This window comes from Punica granatum, chromosome 1 (assembly GCF_007655135.1).
Source record: "Punica granatum isolate Tunisia-2019 chromosome 1, ASM765513v2, whole genome shotgun sequence".
Taxonomy (NCBI): domain Eukaryota; kingdom Viridiplantae; phylum Streptophyta; class Magnoliopsida; order Myrtales; family Lythraceae; genus Punica; species Punica granatum.
In genome coordinates, this window is record NC_045127.1 from 10,049,090 (window position 1) to 10,076,035 (window position 26,946).

At 39.9% G+C, this 26,946-nt stretch overlaps 2 protein-coding genes across 3 annotated transcripts; one reads left to right on the forward strand and one right to left on the reverse strand.

The window, feature by feature from the left end:
- Nucleotides 1–229: 229 nt before the first annotated feature.
- Nucleotides 230–2,272, reverse strand: LOC116203073. The gene is made up of 4 exons (XM_031534742.1): nt 2,167–2,272; nt 1,029–1,236; nt 687–822; nt 230–507 (listed from the first exon to the last, which is right to left on the reverse strand). The coding sequence occupies exons 1-4, from the start codon at nt 2,270–2,272 to the stop codon at nt 478–480; spliced, it is 480 nt and encodes a 159-aa protein (XP_031390602.1). The 3' UTR covers nt 230–477.
- A 6,661-nt stretch (nt 2,273–8,933) lies between these two features.
- On the forward strand, nt 8,934–25,474 carry LOC116199933 (E3 ubiquitin-protein ligase UPL2-like). Of its 2 annotated transcripts, none has more exons than XM_031530526.1 (17): nt 8,934–9,133; nt 9,315–9,440; nt 11,859–11,954; nt 12,041–12,247; nt 12,384–18,888; nt 19,046–20,133; nt 20,221–20,526; nt 20,672–20,876; nt 21,463–21,731; nt 21,831–22,117; nt 22,541–23,672; nt 23,761–23,907; nt 24,018–24,098; nt 24,209–24,434; nt 24,537–24,676; nt 24,774–24,880; nt 25,137–25,474. In XM_031530526.1, exons 2-17 carry the CDS (start codon nt 9,345–9,347, stop codon nt 25,237–25,239), a joined length of 10,995 nt encoding a protein of 3,664 aa, XP_031386386.1. In that variant the 5' UTR covers nt 8,934–9,133; nt 9,315–9,344; the 3' UTR covers nt 25,240–25,474. The 2 variants fall into 2 exon arrangements, with proteins under 2 accessions (XP_031386386.1, XP_031386394.1); XM_031530534.1 differs by having other exon boundaries at nt 21,466–21,731.
- The last annotated feature ends 1,472 nt before the right edge of the window (nt 25,475–26,946 follow it).

A 26,946-nucleotide genomic window follows, 5' to 3' on the forward strand; every position in this document is an offset into this window, starting at 1 on the left:
CAGTACACCCCAGGAAGTTGTACCACAGCATCTGGTTTGGTAGTAATGAAGGGGAAATTGAACTGGGATCACCTTGTAAATTATTTTTGTAAAGAACGATTATCTACAACTTTCTTCCTATTTCATTCATATTAAATGTCACCTTTTCGCTGGATCTCGGCTCTATTTTGCGGTAAGTACTTTGTCAGGATGGCCACTGTTGGTTTGAGGTGTTAGGATGACCAGTGAGTAGTATGAATGGAATAGGAACTAACAGAACAAATATGAGTAGGAGATTGCTCGCCTGAGCTTTGCTTTTAACAATTTTGACATCAGTCGGGTTTCCCTGGTTGAATCAGACAATATCATTGTAACGGCTTCTCCTGCAGAGTACTAACCAACCTGTGGTAGAGCAGGTGTCATGTTCGATGTGTAGCGAGACAATTGACCGAGACATTACATCCATCCACAAGGGAGAGATCTGCCCACAGAGGATCATTACTTGCGAGTTCTGCGAGTTCCCATTACCTGCGATTGATCTACCGAGCCATCAGGTGTCCAAAAAATAAAGCAAAACTATGAACTTTCCCGATAAAAATATTCAATCTTGGTGCTTCTTCTTCACCCTTATGTGGGACTCCAATTCTGTATATTATCAGGAGGCGTGCGGCAACAGGACAGAACCATGTCACCTATGCAACAGATACCTCAGGCTCTGAGAAAAATTCCACCATGAGAGTCGGTGCAGCGGAGTGGCAGAACCAGTTGCGGAACCCACCGGGTAAAACATCAAAAGTTTTTTCTTCTTTTTCTGGATGATGGAATGCGTCCGGAGATACAAACCTATGAAAATTCAACAAGCTCATGGAACCATGTAAGTTTCGAGCCTCTTATAGAAGAAGCTCATTTGGGTAGCCACAGAATGTTAGACAGGGGCAAGGGATTGAACCTACTGTTATGCTTTTAACAATCCAAACCGGCAGGATCATGATGTCATTTGCTGTTGCTATTTCTTTTTGGTCGTTATCGGCAAACTTGTTGCGACTTACTGGGATTTATGGTGCAGCGATGTGAGGGCGCAAGGAAGATTGAGAGCTCCCAGAGCTGGACGTCCCAAGCATTTCCCAAGACGAATGGTGCTTACGATTGCCGTTGCAGGGAGCGCGGCCCTATTAGCCGTCGTCCTCGACAAGAGAAAGGCAGATACTGATGTGGTGCAGTAACAGCACGATTGTCGCTTTCTTTTGGCTCCACATCCTGTAAAGTTGATAGATTTGAAATCATTACCACCACGATAGTGGTCTAGTGGTTAAACATCAAGTACTCCACTTGAATATCATGAGTTCGAAACTCGCCACTATGTGGATGTATTATGGGATGGCAGTGGCCGGCCCATAATGCTTGATCCATTGGGCCTTGTACTTAATTCATTAGTGTGTTGGTGGAACTGCGGTGATCAAGTTGGGCTAAAGTCTCGGCGAGTTATGGCGAAAGGAACATTCCGTGGCGGTTAGATTCCCTTAATTGGAGCAGATACAACGGGCTAATAACTCGACTTAACCTTTTATTTATAAAAAAAAAAAAGGATAAATTTGAAACCGATATCTACTCTATGATCAATTCAGTCAACCACATTATTCTGGGGAGAGGATGTCCATTTAATTTCGCGTATTGAGTGTTGCAGATTATCGCGACTCCTTTTCCTTATACGGGATTGCACATTTTTTCTTGCTTCCCCCAATTGACTTATTATATCCATATAGGAGATATGATCTATAGTCCCTTTTTGTAGTCTTTTATTTATTATATAAATGGAATCAATTCATTGGAAGCATATTCCATTTTCTATGCCTTCGTCCTTACGATCTAAATTGTCGAACTTTCTCTCTTTTTTCTTATTACATAAATTTCACTTTCTATTCAAAGCTGTATGCTTTAGCTTTACTTAAGCTCTTTGTATCCACCAAAAAATGTCCTGACAGCATCACCTACTCCAAATCCTTTCTAACTGCAATTTTTCTGGTACGAAAAATTTAATCACATATGTAATATGTATTAAAAGGTCAGCTGGTACAAAAGGGTTTTCATACCTCAGGTTCGTCAACCATTTGATGGGGGTTTTCTTTATTTAGCAGGGGGCAGATCAACCGGGCAATCAAATCCAATGGTAAGGAGGAGCTCAAATACCCGTGGCAACTAGGCCGGGCCAATAGATCGGATTAGTTGGGTGCTCGAGATTCAGGTTGATTTCCTGGCGACCAATCTTCGGGTTGTGGACTGAGCATTGGATCATCCATATTCGAACTTCTGCGACAGACGATCCTGTTAATGGCCGAAAGAACAATTATCATGCGGCTGTTTTTTTTCTTTTGGCAGATCATGTGGCTGATTTTTTTTTAAAAAAAATCTCGTGTTCATGGCGATAGATTTTTCTTTTTTGTATTTATCTTTTGTAATTTAAGAAATAAAATAAAAGCTGATAAATCAGGCCATGTTGATATTAATTAATTAATAAAAAAGGATTTTTATTGTTGACTTTCAATGGAGGGATCAAAACCTCTGGGAATCAAGTGAATAGCATTTGATAGCTTTTTGAATACCATAGAAAATTGGGTCAACGACCAAAAATATTATGAATTTTTCCTTTTTTTTTACTTGTAGCACAAACTTTATTTTTTGGTAAAACAAATGAGAAAACTAGCAAAATGGTCATTGAAATATTTTAAAACTAACAAATTACTACCTGAAATTTTTTTTCGAACAAAACGATCATTCAAAGAGCAGAATCCATAACGTTTTGCTACCACCGTCAAAATTTCGTCAGTGCTGTCACGGAAAAATGACATGGACGCTTATGTGGCATCTAGTGGACAAACGACTCCGATTAATGTGGCACTTGCTCAAGAGCGACGTCGTTTGTTCTCATTCAAAAACCGACCATTTATAGGGGAAAAAAAAAGAAAAAGGTTACCTGCCCAAAACGACGCCGTCCTCGCCCTACTCCCCTCCCCCAATCGAACGACGACGTCGTTCCTCTCCCCCACCCCTACCGAACGACGTCGTCACCATCATCTCCTTCCTCCCTCATTTGCAATCAAAATTAGGGCAAGAAATCAAAATTATGGATTTCCCGCTCCTGTTCTTCACGATTGCGGGTTGAAGAGGCTCTGATAGGGCACCGTCATTTACTCACTCGTACTGAAATCGACAAGATCAAACAACGATCTGGTTTGTCTGCTTCGAGGTTAGTCGACCTTCACTCGATTTGGCTTGATTAGAGCTCGCTTTCTGGTTGCTCAGTGTCTTTGTCCATCGGTGGGAACTTTGCTTTTCGGTTGGGAAGTGTCCCTGTCCTTTTCACTTCTTGAAAAAATAAAGAAATCCAAAAGAAAGAAGAGAAATTGGGCCATCTTTGCCGAGAGAGGCTTTGGAGAAATCCCTAATTTTGATTTCTTGCCTTAATTTTGATTGCAGATGGAGGAGGGAGGGGATGATGGTGACGACGTCGATCGGTGGGGGCGGGGGAGAAGAACGACGTCGTCGTTCGGTTGGTGGAGGGGAGTGGGGTGAGGATGGCGTAGTTTTGGGCAAGTAACCTTTTTTTTTTTTAACGGCCGGTTTTTGAATTAGAACAAACGACGTCGCTTCTGAGCAAGTGCCAAGTTAATTGGAGCCGTTTGTCCATTAGATGCCATATAAGCGTCCATGTCATTTTTCCGTAACGGCACTAATGGAATTTTGACGGTGGTAGTAAAACGTTATGGATTCTGATTTTTGAATGATCGTTTTGTTCAAAAAATTCTTTCAGGTAGTAATTTGTTAGTTTTAAAATATTTCAATGACCATTTTGCTAATTTTCTCTAAAAAATCACGGACTTTAATTCTCTTGCCACGTTTTATCATTCATGTCATTTTCTGTCAATTTTTCTGGCGTGGGGACAACGATACTTGGGTGGCAAACGATCTCATACCCAGTCAGCAAAAATAATAAAGATAATGAAATTAAAAAAATTGAAATTGTTGATCAGAGAAGGGGTGGAGGCACCCCGCTGGCCACCCACCCCTCATCGGAGGTTACTGGCATAGTCAGAACCCGTTGGCGACCTCTGTCGAGGGTGGGTAGCTGGCGAGGGGCCCCACCCCCTCAATCTGGGGGAACCCCGACTGGATGTTGCCATTCCTTCTCCGAACATCAGCTTTGATATATCTATATCTATATCTATATCTATATTATATTATATATAAAAGTATGATAAGTTTTTTCAATTTTCAATATCTCAAAAATGCCCCTATATCCTCATAACTTTTCCTCACACATTTTCGGTTCGTGACTTTTCCTTGCACATTTTGACTATATACCATCTCTTTCCATTCATTGCTCATTTTTAACGTTTTATTGCCTCGCATCTCCCTCAACCAAGTTCGCTCTTCATCACATGTATATTTGTTTTGTTATTATTTCATAATGATTTATAGTTTCACAATTTCGTTGTACCATATGTTCGTTTTTCAACATATATTCTCCCAATATGTTCATACATTCTTTATCTCATCACTATGAATCACGTGGTTGTTTTCAAAATTTCATGTTTCCTTAATTTTTGTTCCAAAAAATACGCATATCCGTCGTGAATATTTACCTTTATTTCATACCTTTTATTCGCATGCCTTTGGTGTGCTCTGTTAGTGTAACTTTTTCTCACACGTTTTCGACTCGCTATTCATTGTTTATTATCAACATTCGTTGCCTCACATGTTCTATCATATACTGCCTCAGTCGAGTTAAACTTTCTACATCTTTTCTAAAATATGGCCATTCCCAAAGTGTTTCTCCAACTTTTTTTGCCCTTTTTGCCATTGTAAATTAATAATATTATTATTTTATCCTTTACTAAAATAATACGAATGGCACTAAACATCACATCTTTTTAATAGCACGACATCCTTTAATTCGTTTAAAAACTAACTTATACATATTCTTTCTCATGATATTTCGATTTTAAGGCATCCTTTCATATTTCTTCACTATAAAAACTATCTGACATGTTCTTTCTCATAATTATTCACTCTGACGAACGCATCAAACTTGAAATAACTTTTTCATTCAACTCTGGCAGCTCATTGTCTCCTTTCCTATTTACATTTGCATCTTTTTTATTTTCTCTTTTGATTTTTAATTTCTTCTCCTTATAACTATTCATATTCTTTAACTTTACTAATCGTTGAAAAAATGTTTCTCGTATTCTCTTTCTTCTGCCATAATCCTTTTATTTTTTTCAAATTTCAAAAATCAACTTATACTTATTTTTTCTCATGACCTTTCTATTTCAAGGCGTTTTTTCATATTTCTTCACTATAAAACTACTCGGCATGTTCATTCTCATAATTATTCACTTTGACTAATATATCAATATAAAATAATTTCTCCGTTCAACGCTCACGATTATTCTCTTCCCTCCTATTGACATTTGTACTGATGGATTTTCAAAATTTATATTAAGAATTTTTAAAAATGATTTTATAGATGAATATTTTCTAATGAGTTACCAACATATATCATGTGATTAATACCTTTCAAAAATAACGAAGAAATTCAAACAAATTTTCGACGAATTTTTCAAAAATTACATTAATTTATTTAAAATATTATTTAAGACATTATGCCATTGGTAATTTGTTTTCAAAGTCCTAATTGAAAGAAAGAGAAGAAGAGTTTCATATAAAAGAGATATCATATCGTTAATTTCCTTTTTATTTTATTTTGTATTCTCTTATCTCAGGTTTTTTCTTCTCTTCCTATTCTTATTCTCTCTCTTTCTCTTTTTTCTGTCTACAGACATCAGCTATCGTTCTATTAACTACCATTGTAATGCCTGCCACCACTACCTGCTAACAATATTGCACTAGCTCATGTTGTCAATGTCTTCTAGGGTACATGTAAAAAAAGGGAGAGATAACTTGCTTCCAATGTAAATTTAATATCGATTATCGATAGAACTTATCAATTTGCAACTAAAATTAAATTTACTCTTATGTCTTAAGTGTGATCTAAAGTATATTGTTTGTTTGTTTTATTCTTTAAGTATAAATTATAATGTATAGTATGAATTGCTAAAACAAATTGATATATATATATATATATATATAATCGGATCCAATCAACTTCCTTCTAATTTTCTTTCTTTAAAACTTAAACCTGATCCTTAAGGTCTTTAATTTTCATAATATCTTGACCGATTTGGAATTGGTTTTTTGAATTTTCGAGTTATGGGTGTCATGCATGACTATTTGTGAAAATAATGTTCCTATTAATTATTTTGTAAACTTTTATTGAAAATTTAAATTCATTTCTGTATTTTTTCTTTAGGATATTCTATTGAAATGAATGATCAAGTCAGAACAATATATCAATTGAAAATATTTTCTTGAAATAAATTATTTTTTATTTACATTATTTCATTTTTAAAAAATTATTTCTATTATTTAATCGTGCTTATCAAAATTTTATTATTCATATACTAGACTTTGCACCATCGCGATGCGCAATGTGAAAAAAACATTGTCTCTATATTTTCATCGTTATATATCATTTGTAATTCTACATAGTTGTGCTATTATTAAAAAATTGAAATTTTTTTGATGAAAATTGTAAAAAAAAAATATTTTTAGTGGAAGAAAAGAAAAATAACTTAGGTTGAGATAGAGATAAAGGGAAGACCGAGATAAGAGTTATGAGTTTTAAATTTGAGTAGTTTTATAGTTTTATTATTGCCTTTAGTTTTATTTTTCTTCGATAAATTAAAAAATAATTTGGATAATTTCGTAAAATTGTACAAAAAGTTATACATATACTTAGTTATAGTGATTTGCCATTAGTATGCTAATTTTGTATATACATTTTTATGTTACACATATGAGAATACTATTATCAATATACATGCATATATATGTTTCCATTGAAGTTAATATTATATAATTTATTAAATTAAATGAAATATTTTTTGTGAATATTATTAGTTACTTTTAATAATTTTGTTTTTAATTAACATATAAATACCCATGAGGTCGACTTAGTAGATTTTCATGTGCCGTGTTTACAATGTTAGTGCCATGTTAGAAAAATCAGTTAAAACTGACAAGAAAGTGATGACATGCTAGACGTGATACAAAACTCATAATTTATAAATTTTCATGCAATTAAAATTCATGCTAGAAATCATAAAAGGGCAAATTTTTACTTTTTTTGGGTCATATGGATATTATTAACTATTTTTTGTTTTATTTATTATAAATTAAAGTAAGAACAAGTTTTTGACTAGAAATTGTCATAAATCCATTCAGATAAAAATACTATTAATTAGGGTTAATAACATGAGACACCCTGAACTATTCCTTTTTTGTCAAATTTATCCCAAAGAAAAATTTTTTTGGCACACCTTGAACTTTTATTTCTCCACTCCATCCATCCTACTGTGACTTCATCTGTCAATACTTGACGAAAATGCTAAGTTGTCGTCGTTTATTGAGTGATGGCGCCATGTCAACCAATAGAACGACGACACCTGTTCCTTAGCCCACCCACTCTTTAAAAATGCCCATATATTTTTTTATATATTTAAATCGATCCCAAAATTTCAGGGTGTGTGGCAATTTTTTTTTCTTTGGGATAGATTTGACGAAAACGGAATAGTTCAGGGTGCCTCATGTTATTAACCCTATTAATTAACTTATAATTTATATATTTCTTTTTGTAAAAGAGTTTTCTTGATGTTGAACTTATAAACATCTTGTGACTCATTAATTCTTGTATTTTTTTACAAGTATATATCTTGTCGTTCGAGTATTATGTATTTTAATCTTAGAAAGAAGGTTTCACGTGCAACGCACTTGAAAATTCACTATATATATATATATATGTATTCTAATCTCATTATTTTTGCTAATATGGTTAGCCACCATTTGTTACATAAACACCGTTTGTCTTCTTATTAACAAATTGGACGAAAAATGGTACGGATGACAATCCTGAGAAAAAAAATCAAAGTCGGTGATTTTTTGGCAAAAAAATAAAATTTATGCTAAAGTAGAAAAGGGCAAAATTCAAGATTTTTTTGGTTTTTAATCTTAGAAAAATTGGGTAATTTATATTTTTTCTAAATTAATATGTAAACGGATAATTTTGAGGGTTGGGTGCACTTCTCTTTTTTGACTCCGGTGAATTACTTGTTTGGTTACGCCTTTGTATAGCTATAATAGATTTTAGAGGCGGTGTAAGTGAAAACAGAAAAAAACCGACCTTACCAGACCCTAAAAAATCCGAGTTTTTTTTTGAACCCTAAATCAAACTTGGGTGGTTTTTTAAGCTGAAAAAAAAATCACCTGATAGAATTAGGTAGCCGGACCGAAAAAAAACCGACAAAACCCTAAATCAAACTATCGCACTACTACGCGTTTCTCGGACCATAGCTTGAACTTTGAACCGTAACTCTTTTTCCATGTCGATATGTTTATAATTAAAAATCGGTAACATGCTACTTTTTTTTGGTGTATAATTTTGTATCCGGAAGTCCAATTGATCCGACTAATTCAGTCCAAGCTAAATTGACAAATTAATAAATTTAAATTCTTTCAACATGAATTTTTTTTCATTTACAATAATCGAATCGAGACATTATTTAATGGTAATAAACGATGAATTGTTTAAACTACTTCACATTCATCGGTAACACCGACTTAGCAAAAGAAGGCCGTGGAAAAGTCTTAAAGAAAAGAAAAGAAGAAAAAGCTCGATCGATCGATCGATCGGGGCGGGGCCTCGCACGTCAGTCACCTCCTCACCAATTAATTAAATTAAACATTATCATAAGTAAATCACATAGAAGAAATTATAAAAGGGGGGCCCAAAGCCAAAACTATAATATTAAACCTAAATTAACCCCGAAACTTATACAACTCAACCTCCACCCCCCTCCCTTCCTTCTCTCTCTCTCTCCCATTTGCTTTGGGGTTTCGCCTCTCTCTCTCTCTGTATCAGACCTCTCCGCCTCTGCTCGTCTCTCTCTCTCTCTCTCTCTCTCTCCGCACAGTCAAAGCTTCGGATGTGTATGCGTCCGCCTCCTTCCGCGCCTCCTCGTCCCGCTCTCCCATTCCTCAGGTCCGTCTCCTCTCTGTCCTGCTCTCATCCCTCTGCGTCTCCGATCTGCTTGCGATTCTGTCACTGTGTTGCTGGTTTGATGGATTCTCAGCTGCCTTGTTGTTCCGTTGTGGTTTTTATTTTCTTTTTGTACGTGTTGGTGCTGTGTCTGATTAGGGTTTTGGCTTTTGGCTTGCTGCAGCGGTTGAGTGAGAGCCTCGGTTGAGGTCAGATGGCAGCCCTAAGATCGAGCTTGCCGTCTCGTCTCCGGCAGCTCCTGTCTGGTGAAACTGCCGTCGGTCCCTCCATCAGACTTGATTCCGAGACTGTAAGTGCTCCCTCTCTCTCTCTCTCTCTCACAAGTACGCTTTGTGGGTTCTTATCCCGCTGCCTGCGCTTCTAGTGTTGCTTTCTCTCACAAGTACGCTTTGTGGTTCCCTCTCTCTCTCTCTCTCTCACACACACACACACACACACGCAAGTGTTGCTTTCTGTTTATAGACTTGATTACGTCGTACGTTGATGTCTCAAGTTAGGTTAGTGTCTTCTGCTGATTCGTATATTTGGTTTTTGAGTTAGGAGGTTTTAGGGAAGGGCGTGAGTCTTTTGACTTCATGTTCGATGGATAGTCATTTAGCTTGGCTGGTTTCTGGGCAATCAGTATGTCAAACTTGTTTGTCTGATCACTCTGTAGTCTTCACATGCCAAGTCAACTCCTTTTCTGGTCTTGTCGGGAATAAAAATTTGGCGCGATCCTTAGTCCTCCTTTTCTGGTTTCTGTCAAGTTTGCAGTCTCTACCATCATTAAAAAAAGATGTTCAAAAGCTGCTTTCAAGCCTCTGATAGGAATATCTATAGTATTTTGTTAAGTAAATATGAGTATAGAGGTTTTTATGGCCGTGAGTTGATATTTTCATGCGATTTCCTTCGTCATTTGTTGGGTTTATCGTCCGTCTTCAATTCTTCCCCACTCCCCCCTTGCCTTCACTGGGAGCAAATGAAAAAAATGCAATGTCATTATGTTCCTCACCAATGTATAGATTTCCATGGCAGCCAAATTTTTCTTGTATTACGGTCTTAGCATCTAAATGTACAAAGCTCCTTTTATATATATAGTGGACTAGTTCATGGAAGATTTGGGTTAGTAAAACTGGTGTGGCTGCTCTCTTCTGACTACTGTCAGTGAGACTGAAGATTCGTCTAATGTCTCATGTCCCTTGGGGTGCCTTGGGTAAAAGGAGCATTCTGGCAAAATTGAGTTTCTTTGATGCACAGACTATTTATAAACTGTTGTGGTGGGAATTAGTAGAATCTGCTATCTTTTCGAAAACCAAGTTTTCTAGGTTGTTGGCAGAACAATAATAGATCCAAGACCATTTAGAATCCATGAATATACCTCGATCACCAAGACTTTTGAGCTTCTGGAGGGTACTTAATTACAGAATGGGCTCAATCAGAAGTTCCCTCAATGGGTGGGCGGTGGTGGGGGGAATAAATCACTTCATTGTAACAATATAGTAAATTGAAGGTTTGAGGAGTGACCCACCATTTACAAAATTAATAGCTTTATAGATATTTTGTTTAGATTTTTATTTTTATTTTGGATAAGAAGAACAATTGAAGTATAAAGGGCAAGATATACACAAGTCTTGCAAAAGTGGAAAAATAGGAACATAAAAATAGTGCTACCTGAACCAGCTATCTTATATTGATGGCCTTACTTTTGATGATATATGAGTCTGCTTACATTTTCTTAGCTCCACAAGCCCCAGCATTGAGAAGGACCAATAACTTCCTCTCCCTTGCTTAATTGCTTTCTGTTTATTTTCCATGAAAATATATGGGTTTTGACCCCTAGCTTCCAATGGCTGAGGATGGGATCTTTTTTACTCTTAGTTGCCGGATGGGTTCTCTTCAAGCACCCCAGCCATCTTTTGTTTAAATTAGTTGTGTCAACACTCATATTGCTTAGTTGATTGAAATCTGTGGACGAAACAGCTGTGGTCTCTGTAATCTTTTGACACAATCCACATCAAAACCCTTTCCCATTCTCGGGAAGTAAGTATATGATGATCCTGTATATTCTTGTGCTGTAGTCATCCATAAAGACTCCGCATATGAATATCTGGTGCAACCTAGCATCCTGATAGCAATTTTATGGTCAGCACCACAGATTTCTTTCTCTGAAGTAGCAAATATTTTTCTGCTGCTTTTACTTCCTTTTCCCATATATTGATCTTCCAGTTCACGGAAGTTATTTATTTGACCCAAGGGAATGGAAATGGAATGAAATTTGGTTGCCAATCGTCATATAAGATGACATCTCATAAGCATCTAGTCATTGCAAGTGCACTTTACTAAATGGAATCCACGATTATCCTATAGACTACCCTATGTAGGCACCTTGGCATGTCTTCTAGATGCCTTATGGAAGCTGTGATATTTCTTACAAGACTGCACTTGCATCATGAAGTATGCCTGTTATACCACCTGATCCATCTGCTGATCATCAATTAGCTTTTTTTACATGATTCTAGGAAGGAGCATGTTCAGATTTGCCCCTAGTGGGGCAGACAAGAACTCTTTCCTTCTTGGATATTTTAAAATTTGTTTCAACGTGGGAGTAGATTCGCAATCCCTTATTCTTGTTGCTTGCGTTTCTGGCAAAAACTGGTATCTATGGTTTAGAATCTTTGGCTATTGCCCATTGGCAGTACTCTGAGCATATGACCCTTTTGCCTCGCAGCCTCCTAAAGTTAAAGCTTTCATTGACAAGGTCATCCAGAGTCCTCTGCAAGATATAGCGATACCTCTTTCTGGTTTTCGCTGGGAATATGATAAGGTGACCACATGGCTTTTCTTTTGTAAGTGCTGATCAGCTATATTGTTCTTATTGGTGCTCAGAATTAACTTGTGCAAAAATTGCAGGGAAATTTCCATCATTGGAGGCCACTATTTCTTCATTTTGAGGCATACTTCAAGACTTACGTGTCATGTAGGAAGGACCTGCTTTTGTCAGATAAATTAACAGAGGATGATAGTCCATTCCCAAAACATGCAGTTTTACAGATTTTGCGAGTGATGCAGATAATATTAGAGAATTGTCATAACAAGAGCTCATTCGATGGGTTAGAGGTGTGTCTTTGCTCAACTTATGTTGATTTAGTGACTGCATCTGGCACTTTCATTTACTTACTGGCCACTGAGAATTATTTGTGATAAGCGATGTTTTTATTTTCTGCAATGTAACCATGTTTGTATCCATTTGCAGCATTTCAAGCTCCTACTATCATCCACAGATCCAGAAATTCTGATAGCATCATTGGAGACTTTATCTGCACTTGTGAAAATAACTAAGCTGCATGGGGGTGGAAAGTCAATTGGATGTGGAGCAGTGAATAGCTATCTTCTTTCTTTGGCACAAGGCTGGGGAAGCAAGGAAGAAGGATTGGGTTTGTATTCATGTGTTGTTGCAAATGAGAAGACCGAAGAAGGACTATCTTTGTTCCCGTCGGAACAGGATAAGGAAGGTGATAATTCTCACTTTCGGCTGGGTTCGACCCTCTATTTTGAGCTGAATGGAGTGAGTGGGCAAAGTGAAGAATCCAGTGCTCCAGCACAAGCTTCTACTTCGAGAGTTATACACATGCCAGATCTTCATCTGCGGAAGGAGGATGATCTTGTCATTATGAAACAATGCATTGAGCAGTACAATGTGCCTCCTGATCTTAGATTTCCATTGCTTACTAGAATCAGATATGCTCATGCATTTCGTTCTGCCAGAACGTGCAGGCTGTACAGTAGGATTTCGCTTTTTGCTTTCATCGTGCTTGTTCAATCCAGTGATGCTCATGAAGAACTGACATCATTCTTTGCAAATGAGCCCGAGTATACAAATGAACTGATTAGAATTGTGCGGTCTGAAGATTCTATTCCAGGAACTATTCGTACACTTGCGATGCTGGCTCTGGGTGCTCAATTAGCTGCCTACATATCGTCTCATGAACGTGCGCGGATTTTAAGTGGATCAAGCCTTAGTTTCACTGCAACAAACCGCACTATTCTCTTGAATGTGCTTCAGAAGGCTGTGGTATCTCTAAAGAATTCCAGTGATCCATCATCACTTGCTTTTGTGGAAGCACTTCTTCAATTCTATGTTCTTCATATTGTGTCGTCTTCAACTTCTGGTAACAATCTTAGGGGTTGGGGGATGCTTCCCACATTTTTACCACTCCTGGAAGATTCAGATCCTGGCCACTTGCATCTTGTTTGTTTTGCTGTGAAGACCATTCAAAAGCTTATGGATTACAGTAGTTCAGCAGTTTCTCACTTCAGGGAGCTGGGTGGGGTTGAGCTTTTAGTTCAGAGATTGCAGCTAGAAGTTCATAGAGTCATCGGTTTGTCTGTAGATGTTGGTGCCCCACCTGTTGGTGAAAGTTCAAGAAGCAATGAAGATCTGTTGAATTCACAGAAGAGGCTCATTAAAGTCTCTTTGAAGGCACTTGGATCTGCTACATACTCACCATCAAATCCTAGTAGGTCCCAGAATTCTCAAGAAAGTGTCCTGGCATCCACCTTGTCACTTATTTTTCAGAATATAGAGAAATTTGGTGGTGACATTTATCACTCAGCTGTGACCCTTATGAGTGAAATCATTCACAAAGATCCTACCTGTTTACCCGCTTTGTTCGAAATGGGTCTTCCAGATGCTTTTTTAGCTTCAGTTGTGGCCGGTGTTCTTCCTTCTGCAAAGGCTCTTACCTGTGTCCCTAATGGGCTTGGTGCAATCTGTCTTAACACGAGAGGTGTTGATGCAGTTAAGGAAACTTCAGCCCTACGTTTCCTTGTCAACATATTTACCAGTAAGAAGTATGTTGTGGCAATGAATGAAGCTATTGTTCCTTTGGCAAATGCTTTGGAAGAACTCCTTCGCCATGTATCATCTGTGAGAAGCGATGGAGTTGATATAATTGTGGAGATTGTTGAAAAAATTTCTTCGATCAGTGAAACTAATGGGACAGGGACTTCTGGCAACGTCGATGGGAGTACAGCAATGGACATGGATTCTGAAGATAAGGAAAATGCCTCCGGATGCAGTCTGGCTGGTTGTGTGGATTCAACTGCTGAACGCATTGGTGACGAGCAATTTATTCAACTGTCAGTCTTTCATCTGATGGTTTTGGTTCATAGGACAATGGAAAACTCAGAAACGTGCCGGTTATTTGTAGAGAAATCAGGAATTGATGCTTTACTGAAGCTACTATTGAGGCCTAGCATTGCCCAGTCGTCTGAAGGGATGTCCATTGCCTTACATAGTACCATGGTCTTCAAGGGTTTCACTCAACATCACTCAGCTCCATTAGCACGTGCCTTCTGCTCTGCCCTGAGAGAGCATCTTAAAAAAGTGTTGGCTGGTTTTCTTTCTGGTCCTGGGTCCTTTTTGCTTGATCCCAAGGGGACCCAAGATGAGGAAATATTTTCTGAACTTTCCCTTGTTGAGTTTCTTTTATTTCTTGCCGCCTCTAAAGACAACCGTTGGGTAGCCGCATTGCTTCTAGAATTCGCCAATGGTAGCAAAGATGTTCTGGAAGACATTGGACGTCTCCAACGGGAAGTTATCTGGCAGATTGCACTTCTTGAAGATTCCAAGCTTGAAAAGGAGGATGATGTATCTGGGTCTGTCATGGAGTCACATCAATCAGAGTTCAGTGTGAATGAAACGGAAGAGCAGACGTTTAACTCCTTCAGGCAACTGTTTGATCCAATGATGAGGAGGAGATCATCCGTGGTTGATATGCAAAACCAGTTTTTGGAGTTCTTTCAACTTTATCGCAGTCTTAATGGTGGCAGCAGTTTCCGTGGTGAAGTCCCTTCAGGCCTGCGCCCTGGATCTGCGCATGAAGAGCATCCTTCTGATTCTCCAGATGCTACTTCTAGAAAAGAATTGGACAAACGCAGATCTTACTATGCATCTTGCTGTGACATGGTTAGATCACTTTCTTTTCACATAACCCATCTGTTTCAAGAGTTGGGAAAGGTCATGTTGGTTCCTTCTCGCCGTCGGGAGGATACTGTTAATGTGTCTCCATCGTCAAAAATAGTTGCCTCGGCTTTTGCTTCCATTGCTTTGGAACACATGAATTTTGGTGGCCATGTAAATCCTTCTGGATCAGAGGCTTCTGTTTCAACCAAGTGCCGCTTCTTTGGTAAGGTTATCGAGTTCATTGATGGTATTCTGATGGACAGACCAGATTCTTGCAGTCCCATTTTACTAAATTGCTTGTATGGCCATGGGGTAATTCAGTCAGTTCTGACTACCTTTGAAGCTACCAGTCAGTTGCTCTTTGCAGTTAATAAATCTCCTGCTTCTCCCATGGAGACTGACGACGGTAATCCAAAGCAAGATGAAAAGGAAGATGCTGATAAATTGTGGATTTATGGTCCTTTGGCGAGCTATGGTAAACTTATGGACCACCTGGTGACATCATCCAACATTTTGACTCCTTTTACTAAGCACTTGCTTATTCAGCCGTTGGCAAATGTCGATGTTCCTTTTCCGCGGGATGCTGAGACATTTGTAAAGGTCCTTCAATCCATGGTTCTGAAATCCGTTCTCCCTGTGTGGTCTCATCCTCAGTTCACTGACTGCAGCTATGATTTCATTACAACTGCTATTTCCATCATCAAACACGTTTTTTCGGGAGTTGAAGTAAAGAATGTTAGTAGCAATATCAGCTCGCGCATTACCGGTCCGCCTCCAAATGAGACAACCATTTTGACTATTGTAGAGATGGGCTTTTCACGATCTAGGGCTGAAGAAGCTTTGCGACAAGTTGGCTCAAATAGTGTGGAGCTTGCAATGGAGTGGTTACTTTCTCATCCAGAGGAAGCTCAGGAGGATGATGAACTAGCTCGTGCACTTGCCATGTCTCTTGGGAATTCTGAACAGGACTCGGGGGAAGATAGTTCGAATGCTCATGGTCAGCATCTTGAGGTGGAGTTGGTACACCTTCCGGTTGTGGAGGAGTTGCTAGCAACATGTGTGAAGCTTCTAGAGATGAAGGATTCATTGGCTTTTCCTGTTCATGACCTTCTCATGACGATCTGTTCCCACAAAGATGGCCAATGCAGATCCACTGTCATCTCATTCATCATTGGCAAATTGAAGGATTGCAGTTTGGCTTCTGACAGCAGACATATCACCTTGCTCTCGGCCCTTTTCCATGTTCTTGCTTTAGTTCTGCATGAGGATGTTATGGCCCGAGAAATTGCGTCAGGGAGTGGTCTTGTAGAACTTGCTTCAGATCTGCTGTCAAAGTGGATTTCTGTTTCAGGTGACAGGGATAAAGGTGATGTTCCAAAGTGGGTGACCGCAGCTTTTCTCGCTGTTGATAGACTTCTACAGGCAGATCACAAGTTGAACACGGAAATTCTTGACCAGTTGAAGCGGCATGATGGCTCGTCTATAAGTATTGATGAGGATAAGAAAATCAAGTTGCAGTCAGCATTGGGGTTATCTCTGAAGCATATTGATGTTCAGCAGCAGAAGAAACTGATCGAAATCGCCTGTACTTTTATTAGAAATCCACTGCCATCAGAAACAATTCATGCAGTTTTGCAGCTGTGTGCTACTCTCACAAGAAATCACTCTGTCGCTGTTAACTTTTTAGATGCGGGAGGTCTGAGTTCGCTTCTTTCTTTGCCCACAAGTAGCCTTTTCCCAGGTTTTGATAATGTTGCTGCTACTATTATCTGTCATGTGCTTGAAGATCCCAATACTCTCCAGCAAGCAATGGAATCTGAGATAAGGCACAGCCTTGTGGTTGCTGCTAACAGACATTCCAATGGAAGGGTCAGTCCCCGCAATTTTCTTTTAACTTTGAGTTCTGTTATTTCGCGGGACCCAGTTATATTCATGGAGGCTGCTCAGGCTGTATGCCAAGTTGAGATGGTGGGTGAAAGACCGTATATTGTCTTGCTCAAAGATCGAGAGAAAGATAAAATGAAAGAAAAAGAGGAGAAAGCATCAGAGAAAGAAAAGCTTGCAAGTGATGGGAAGGTTTCTCTAGGTTCTACAAATGCCGGAGGCCATGGAAATGGGCATGGCAGGGTAACTGATTCTAATTCCAAGAATGCAAAAATGCATCGAAAGTATCCTCACAGCTTCACTGTTGTGATTGAGCTTCTCTTGGATTCAGTCATTGCTTTTGAACCTCCACTTTCTGATGAGAATACTCCATCAACTTCAGACATGGACATAGATGTTGCTGCAGTTAAGGATAAAGGGAAAGCCATTGCGAGTGTTTCTGAGGAGCGTGAGACCTCCAGTGCTGAAGCCTCTGCATCACTTGCAAAAGTTGTATTTATAATGAAACTTTTGACTGAGATTTTGCTGATGTATGCTTCCTCTGTGCATGTTTTACTCCGGAAAGATGCTGAAAATGGCAGCTGCCAGGGTCCTCATCAGAAAGGTTGTGGGGGGGGTGTTTTCCATCATGTTCTCCGTAAGTTTATTCCCTGCGCTAGAAGTTCCAAGAAGGAAGGAAAGAAAGACGGAGATTGGAGGCATAAACTGTCAACTAGAGCAAGCCAATTTTTGGTTGCTTCTTGTGTGCGCTCTGCAGAGGCAAGGAGGAGGGTTTTCTCGGAAATCCATTATGTGTTTAATGATTTTATCGAATCAAGTAAGGGATACAGATTGCCAGGGAGCGAGTTGCAGGTGTATGTTGATCTGCTTAATGATGTTCTGACTGGTCGTTCACCTACTGGTTCATATATCTCATCAGAGGCTTCTGCTACTTTGATTGATGTTGGTCTAGTAAGGTCATTAACCCAGATTCTGAAAGTGTTAGATCTGGACCATGTTGATTCACCTAAAGTGGCCACAGCACTTATAAAAGCTCTTGAGCTTGTGTCTAAGGAGTATGTTCATTCTGCTGATTCCAACTTAGGGAAGGGTGAGAATGCATCGAAGCCTTCTGACCATACTCAGCATGGAAGAGTAGATAACAGTGGTGAGATGCCCGAACCTATGGAAGCAGTATCTCAATCAAACAATGATGCAATGGCTGCTGAGAATGCTGAGTCTTCTAATAATCTTCGGAGTTATGGCGGTTCTGAGGCTGTGACAGATGATATGGAGCATGACCAGGATCTTGATGGAGCCTCTGCTTCAGGTAGTGAGGATGACTTCATGCATGAAACTTCGGGAGACAACAGGGAGCTTCAAAATGGCATTGACAATGCAAGTATACGATATGATATCCAGCCTCATGTGCAGGAGAATGTTGACGAGGATGACGAAGATGATGATGAGGATGAGGAGATGTCTGGTGATGATGATGGAGATGATGTTGACGAGGACGATGATGAGGATGATGACCACAATGATCTTGAGGAAGAGGAAGTTCATCACCTGCCGCATCATGATACAGATCAAGATGATCATGATATTGATGACGATGATGATTTTGATGAAGAGGTCTTGGAGGAGGATGATGAAGATGAGGACGATGAGGATGGTGTTATACTCAGGCTTGAGGAAGGAATCAATGGAATCAATGTCTTCGATCATATCGAAGTTCTTGGAAGAAATAACAGTTTTCCCAATGACTCACTTCACCTCATGCCAGTGGAAGTTTTTGGTTCCAGGCGTCTACCACGCACAACATCCATTTATAATCTTTTGGGTAGGACCACTAGTACTGCTCCCCCATCGAGGCATCCTCTTTTAAGTAGACCGACTTCACTGCTCTCATCTTCTCACAGACAGTTGGGTAAGCTACTTTTGATGGTTTTACCTAGAAATTTTCTCATCTTGTTTTGCAAGACTTGCATTTATAAAATGGACTTTTATCGTTTGAGAATTTTTTGCTGTATTCTGTTTATTGTACTCAATTATGTTTTCTGAATATTGGAAACATGTCTTTCCAGAGAGTTCGTCTGATGTAGCATTCTCTGATAGAAACATTGAGACACCCTCAATGAGGTTGGATCTGATCTTCCGATCATTGCGAAGTGGACGTCATGGGCATCGGTTGAACCTATGGGTAGATGAGAATCAGCAAATGAGTGGGTCAAGTGCGGCTACAATACCCCCAGGCTTAGAAGATGTACTTGTTTCCCAATTGAGGCGTCCAGCAGCTGAGAAACCTTCTGAGCAGAACAAAGAGAATGAGCCTAATAGCAATGGTGAATTCAGCCAGCGGCAGGAATCAGAATCTGGTGTAATGCCTGAGGAAGCTGCTGGAGGCCATGTAAATGGTGAAGGTGAGGAGGTTGCTCCATCTGTAGCAACTGATGCTCCTCGAAATGATGATATGGGAACTCCAGTGGCAGATTCTATCCAAATAAATGATTCATCTGGAACACGTGCACAATCTGTTGATATGCAGTTTGAACACAATGATGCTATTGTGCGGGATGTGGAAGCAGTGAGCCAAGAAAGTGGTGGAAGTGGAGGAACTCTTGGTGAAAGTTTACGGAGCTTGGATGTCGAGATTGGAAGTGCTGATGGACAAGATGATGGTGGAGAGAGACAGGGTTCTGCAGATAGGGTTACCTTGACTGATCCTCATGCTGCTCGCTCAAGGAGAACAAATGTATCTTTTGGAAATGCTGCAACTGCCACAGGCAGGGACACATCACTTCACCGGGTAACTGAAGTTCCAGAGAATTCTGCACGAGAAGGAGAGCAGGATGGTCATACGGCGGAGCAACAAATGACTCCTGATGCTGGATCTATTGATCCTGCTTTTCTAGATGCCCTGCCTGAGGAGTTGCGTGCAGAAGTGCTTTCAGCTCAACAAGGTCAAGTGGCTCAGCCTTCAAATGCTGAGTCCCAAGGTAATGGAGATATTGATCCAGAGTTTCTGGCTGCTCTTCCTTCAGATATCCGTGCAGAAGTATTAGCACAACAGCAAGCACAGAGGCTTCAGCAATCTCAGGAACTTGAAGGCCAACCAGTTGAAATGGACACAGTATCCATTATTGCGACATTTCCCTCAGATTTACGAGAAGAGGTAAATTAGGTCATGGCTGCAATTTTATATGAATGCCTCACTTCTGCACAATTTATCTAACCTATGCGCAAATTTATGTGCCATCAGGTTCTTCTGACATCATCAGATGCTATTTTAGCCAATCTCACTCCTGCTCTGGTCGCTGAGGCTAACATGTTGCGTGAAAGATTTGCTCATAGATATCACAATCGGACCCTCTTTGGTATGTATCCTAGAAATCGCAGGGGTGAGTCTTCTAGACGAGGTGAAGCTTCTGGATCCAGTCTTGACAGAGCTGGGGGCAGCATTGCTTCACGCAGACCCTTTGGGATGAAACTTGTTGAAGCTGATGGAGCTCCTCTTGTAGACACTGAAGCTCTCAAATCTATGATCCACCTGTTTCGTGTGGTTCAGGTATATCCGAGATGTGGAAATATCCTGAGATATCATGTTCTGGTAGTTCTCATGTTAGATGTCATACAGCAGGTGCTCATTTTAAATTAGAAAAAAAAAAAAACTAATGCTAACTTTCATTAAATACTATATTTCTTTTCTGCAGCCACTTTACAAAGGTCAGCTCCAGAGGCTTCTCTTAAATTTATGTTCTCATAGTGAGACGAGGACTGCATTGGTGAATATCCTCATGAATATGCTGACGCCTGATACAAGGAAGCCTGTCAATCAGCTTAATGAGGCTGAGGCATCATTTCGTCTCTATGGTTGCCAAAAGAGCGTGATGTATTCTCGTCCCCAGTCTTTTGATGGTAATTACTTCTTATTATCTCACTTATGGGCGTCTTTTTATTTTACTTTTTGGCTTTAACACATAACAGAAAGGCAAGGCTAGAGTCGATTGTTTCTTAATGTTATTTACAATGTTGTTAGCAAATGCACGGGCTAGTTATATGTCCTAAAAGAAGCTTTCGAATATGATTGTACTGGTACTGTATTGATAAAACAAGGTTTTGGTTGGTGTCTTAATTATAGTAGTGGCATGTCTTACTTTTATGCATATCGCGCCAATATATTACAATTTTCAGTGGATCCTAGATGGTAAAATTGATCCTGTTGCACCATTACTTGTATCTTGAGTTTGGTTATAGTCATTAGTGGTAAGTTGCAGGTGGTTCTGAGGACTAGTCTTTTGCTATGAATTCACCATGATCGGAGGTTTACCTCGTTTTGGCTTCATTCTTCTTGTTTATGTAAAACTACATTCTAAGCTATTATCAGCATGTTAGTATAAGCATATAACTGGTTCCATTTGAAAGCAGTTGCTGTTGCAGCCATCTATTCTTTCTTATTATTTATGCCAATGATTTTCTTAATGTAATGTGGTTTTTAATGTAGGAGTCCCCCCTTTGGTTTCTCGACGAGTCTTGGAAACCATGACTTATCTAGCTAGGAATCACCTATATGTAGCAAAGATTTTGCTTCAGCTTAGGCTGCCCCATGCGGTTCCGGTGGGGCCAGAGAATACTGATCAGTCACGTGGGAAAGCCATAATGCTAATTGAAGAAAATAAAAATCAGCCCCGTGGAGAATATTTGCCGATTGAGCTTCTCTTGAGCCTCTTGAACCAGCCTCTTTACCTGCGGAGTATAGCTCATCTTGAACAGGTAATGCATTGAAAACTGATGGTTTGCTTATTGATATAGTCTGCATTTATATCAGGCTCATGCGGTGTTCATTTCTTATTCTATTTTCCCACCTTTCAGCTGCTCAGCTTATTGGAGGTCATAATCGACAATGCTGAAACCAAAGAAAGTTCACCGGGGAAATCAGCAGCATCTGTTGCTGAACCATCTGGTTCCCAGGTTTCTCTGTCTGAAGCTGAAGTGAATGCGGAATCTGGCAGAGTCTCCTCTGCAGCAGGTACCTCGGCCAATGTGGATAGGGACATGAAGAGTTTTAGTGAAAAAGATGAAACTGATACTCAGACTGTTCTTCTCAATTTGCCACAAGGGGAACTTCGACTTCTTTGCTCATTGCTCGCAAAAGAGGGGTATGTGTTTAGCTTTCAGCCGCATCTCATTTAAACGCTATAGTTAATCTTGATTTTCTTATGTGGTGTTTCTCGTCCTATGCGTATCCTCTTTGGGTGGGCTTTCCTGTCTGTCTCCACTGGTTTACCCCTTGTGGCTGGAATCTGGTACTCAGCCATTCGCAAGGGATCTTGATGCCTGCATCTGCATAACTAATTGAGCAGTACACTGTTCAATCTTTCTGTGTATTGATTCATGCAGCTTTATCCATGGAACTATTCGAATTGCATCTGGACATACTTTTCAAGTATTTTATAGACTAAATACTCAGAGGCTTACTAATTTCTTTGAAGATTTTGTGTTATCACTCTGAGCTTAGCTTTTCTTACTCCTTTGTTGATCCACGTGCTGTTTATCCGTCATTGTTGTGCAACGGCTTGCAGGTTGTCGGATAATGCTTATGTTCTGGTCGCTGAGGTGATTAAGAAGTTGGTGAAAGCTGCTCCCACTCATTGCCATCTATTCATAACTGAGCTGGCTAGCGTGGTTCGGAGTTTGACCAAGTCTGCCATAGATGAGCTACAAATGTTTGGGGAAGCAATCAAAGCACTCTTGAGTGTTACATCATCTGAGGGATCTGCAATACTAAGGGTTTTGCAGGCGTTGAGCTCCCTTGTGACCACATTGAAAGAAAAAGAAAAGGATCAGAAGGTGGTTGAGGTTCTTCCTGAGAAGGATTATTCTGCTGCTCTCTCTCAGGTGTGGGATATCAATGCTGCTTTGGAACCTTTATGGTTGGAATTAAGCAATTGCATCAGCAGGATAGAGAGTTATTCAGATTCTTCACCCGAGCTGACTTCATCACGAGCTTCAAAGTCTGTTCCATCGGGCATAATGACTCCTCTCCCTGCTGGCTCTCAGAATGTTCTGCCCTACATAGAATCCTTCTTCGTCGTGGCAGAGAAATTGCATCCTGCTCAGACGGGTAGCGGCAACGACTTGAGTATAGCTGCAGTTCCTGAGCTTGAAGATGCTACAGCATCAGGAAGTCATCGAAAGGCCCCTTTGCCAGCTTCTTCAGCAAAAGTTGATGAGAAACAAGTTGCTTTTGTCAAGTTCTCGGAGAGGCACAGGAAGCTGCTGAATGCCTTCATAAGGCAGAATCCAGGATTGCTGGAGAAGTCCTTCTCCCTCTTGCTGAAAGTCCCCCGGTTCATTGAATTTGACAACAAACGGGCCCATTTCAGGTCGAAGATAAAGCATCAGCATGATCACCATCACAGCCCTCTGAGGATCTCTGTGAGAAGGGCTTATATTCTCGAAGACTCATATAACCAGTTGCGCATGAGATCCACTGACGATCTGAAGGGGCGGCTGACTGTACATTTTCAGGGTGAGGAAGGTATAGATGCGGGTGGACTCACAAGGGAATGGTATCAGCTGTTGTCTCGGGTCATTTTCGACAAGGGAGCATTGCTATTCACCACTGTCGGAAATGAATCGACTTTTCAACCTAATCCTAATTCTGTTTACCAAACTGAGCATCTTTCGTACTTTAAGTTCGTCGGCCGAGTTGTGAGTGTCTTTCTTTACTTTGATGTGCTTTTTATTGATTACTTCAAATAATGAGTCTCAGTTGCTTATACGCCTATTTTTCAATTAGGTTGGGAAAGCGCTGTTTGATGGGCAACTTTTGGATGTCCACTTCACTCGATCTTTCTACAAGCATATCTTGGGGGTCAAAGTTACCTATCTTGATATTGAGGCAATTGATCCTGATTACTTCAAGAATTTGAAATGGATGCTCGAGGTAACACCAATATGGGACCTCAGTTCGTTATTCATCTGTTGATATCAATATCATTATAATTTCTCTAGTGTCTCGAAAGGACTTCTGCTAATGCTGTTTACCATTTGCAGAACGATATAACGGATGTCCTGGACCTCACTTTCAGCATGGATGCGGATGAGGAGAAGTTGATATTATACGAGCGAGCAGAGGTAACAAACCAATAATTCCTCATCTGCCTCATCTTCTTAGAAAGTTTTATTCTTATCCTTTGCTTTTTTTAACTAAAGTTCTGATTTGCATATGAAATAAATATTTGCAGGTTACTGACTATGAATTGCTCCCCGGGGGACGAAATATCAAAGTCACTGAGGAGAACAAGCATCAGTATGTTGATCTGGTAGCCGAGCATCGCTTAACAACTGCCATTCGTCCTCAGATTAACGCTTTCCTTGAAGGATTCACTGAGCTGATTCCTAGGGAGTTGATATCTATCTTCAATGATAAAGAACTGGAGTTATTGATTAGTGGTCTTCCGGAGATTGACCGTACGTTTTCTGCTCTGCTAATCTCCCATTTTTTTGCGTTCTTCACCATGTTTCATAGACTTTATCATTGAAAGTCTGCATTTTCTCAATTTTCTTTTACAGTGGACGATATGAGGGCAAATACAGAATATTCAGGATATAGCGCTGCATCCCCTGTTATCCAATGGTTCTGGGAAGTCGTCCAAGGTTTCAGCAAGGAAGACAAGGCTCGGCTCTTGCAGTTTGTGACTGGCACTTCAAAGGTGATACTTAGTGTTACTTGTGACCCCGAAGCTTTTCCGGAATAACGGTCGAACCTGTCATTAGTTCTAATTCCCATTCGAAAATTCCTTCTTATAGGTGCCCTTGGAAGGTTTCAGTGCACTTCAAGGAATTTCAGGCTCACAGAAGTTCCAGATCCACAAGGCCTACGGCAGCCCCGAACATTTACCTTCTGCTCATACTTGGTACAGAATGTTTTCCATCACTTTCAGATGATAAATTTAATTCGTGTTCGTGATTCTTACAAGACAATACTAGGATGTCACACTAGTTACTGGGGTGATCTGAACCAAATTCGCACTTATTTAAAAAAAAAAGATCTGAACCAATTCGTGATTTTGGCTTTATTTGTGAGAGTGACAAGTGATGTAATTTCAGTTTGGACTCTATATGGCCCAATATTGATGGATGTTATTGTTCTGTTTTTGATAATTTGTGCAGCTTCAATCAGCTGGATCTACCAGAGTACCCATCAAAACAACACCTCGAAGAGAGGCTGCTGCTCGCGATTCATGAGGCCAACGAAGGATTCGGGTTTGGTTAATCAGACAACAGGAAGCCCGTCTTTTTCAGGATGGAAGGAAATAATTGATGCACAATGTATATATTGGCATTCTCTTATATCATCATGATGAGCAAAAGGGAGGAAACTCGTTTCAGAATTATGTGGATGAACGTACAAGGACACACGTTGATATACTACTTTCACTGTACAGTTTTTCTTTATTCTCAACAATTGCTATAGAAAAGAAAAAAGGCCTATGGCAATTCCCTTTATATTTCTCCCCCCCCCCCCCCCCCCCGTCAATTTTGCCCCTCTATTGTGTTAAAAGAGATCTATTATTACTATTATGGTACGCTGAGCCGACTCGACTGTTGATTTTATAATTTAGATCTTTACGATGTAAACTTTGAAGCTGCAGTGTAGACGAATCATGAACAGAAGCTGTGACTATATAAAATCATGGATTGCCTGTCTATGGTTAATGGATCTTAATTGCCGTATAGATTAGCAAGATCCTCTGTTTCTCGATGATTCGAATCGCATTAAAGAGTGTTTGATCGGAAAACAAAACATTGACGCATGAGTTGTGAAACAAAATTTAATCTGTCAAGGCATAAACCCAAAATCATTACTCCGGGAGGCTTATCGGGGACTCCATAACCCCTGAAGACGAGCCTGTTCTTCATTGCCCGTGTCTAACATTGCCCTGTCTGAAGGAGCCACCGTGTCGCCGGCAGCCGGGACTAACCCCTCAAATAAGATCAGATCAGTAAGGGGGGTTCAAACTTCCATTTCATTGTATTTGGATTTCACCTTCTCTGTCATTCTTCTATTTCTGCAACCTATCGCTATGGCCTTTCTTATACTATTATTTGCTTAAATATCATTGAACCGCCCTTTTCGCAGGAGAAATTAGAAAAGTTTTTGATTAGGCGACTTCAAGTTAAATAAGGAAAAAAGAAAAACATTCATTTCCACGGAGTTAACTATGATACGACTAATGTTGGGATCTTTCTGTTCTTTTTCCTTTTCGTTCTTCTACGTCCCATCACGTTAATGTGGTCATGAGACATGTAGTTTTGATCGAGCCTCGGGCTATTTTCCTTAATTTCTCTACGTACCTTTGATATCGACTGCAGAGATGCCCTGATGGAGGCTGCCAACCAGCATCTCATTTGGTATCAAAGGGACTGAGATTCGAGGGGAGTGGACGTCAATCTTCTTGAACTTATGGTCCTGAATCTCCTGATTCATATGACAGAAGATAAGGGAAGAACTTAAGTAGATGGAACATTTGATAGGGAATTATAAAGGAGTCAGGTATTCGTGATAGCAAAACGTGTGAAAATAAACAGTTACATAATCCAAAAATCTGTCCAACCCGAACATTGCGTGAGTCCCCCGCGACATATCTCCGACTGCCCACACCCAATTTGGTTTTAGACTCGTGAGACAGTTACCTGCATGCCAAGTGATATTCTAGCGCATCGTTAATTTGATCCATCGCTTTTGGTTCATGCTAAATTTGATTATCAACATTATATTTTACAAGGGACTACAAGATATTTCAAATTCCTAGTATGCGTGACGTATACATATGTCGAGCCCAAAGAAAAATAAAATAAAGGTGTATATATATGTGTGTGATATACATATGGCGTAGTCGCTACAATATTTTTTTTTCGGTAGCATATATATGTATGCGATATCGTGCAGATATCCTCCAGGGGAGGGGAGACGCACAAC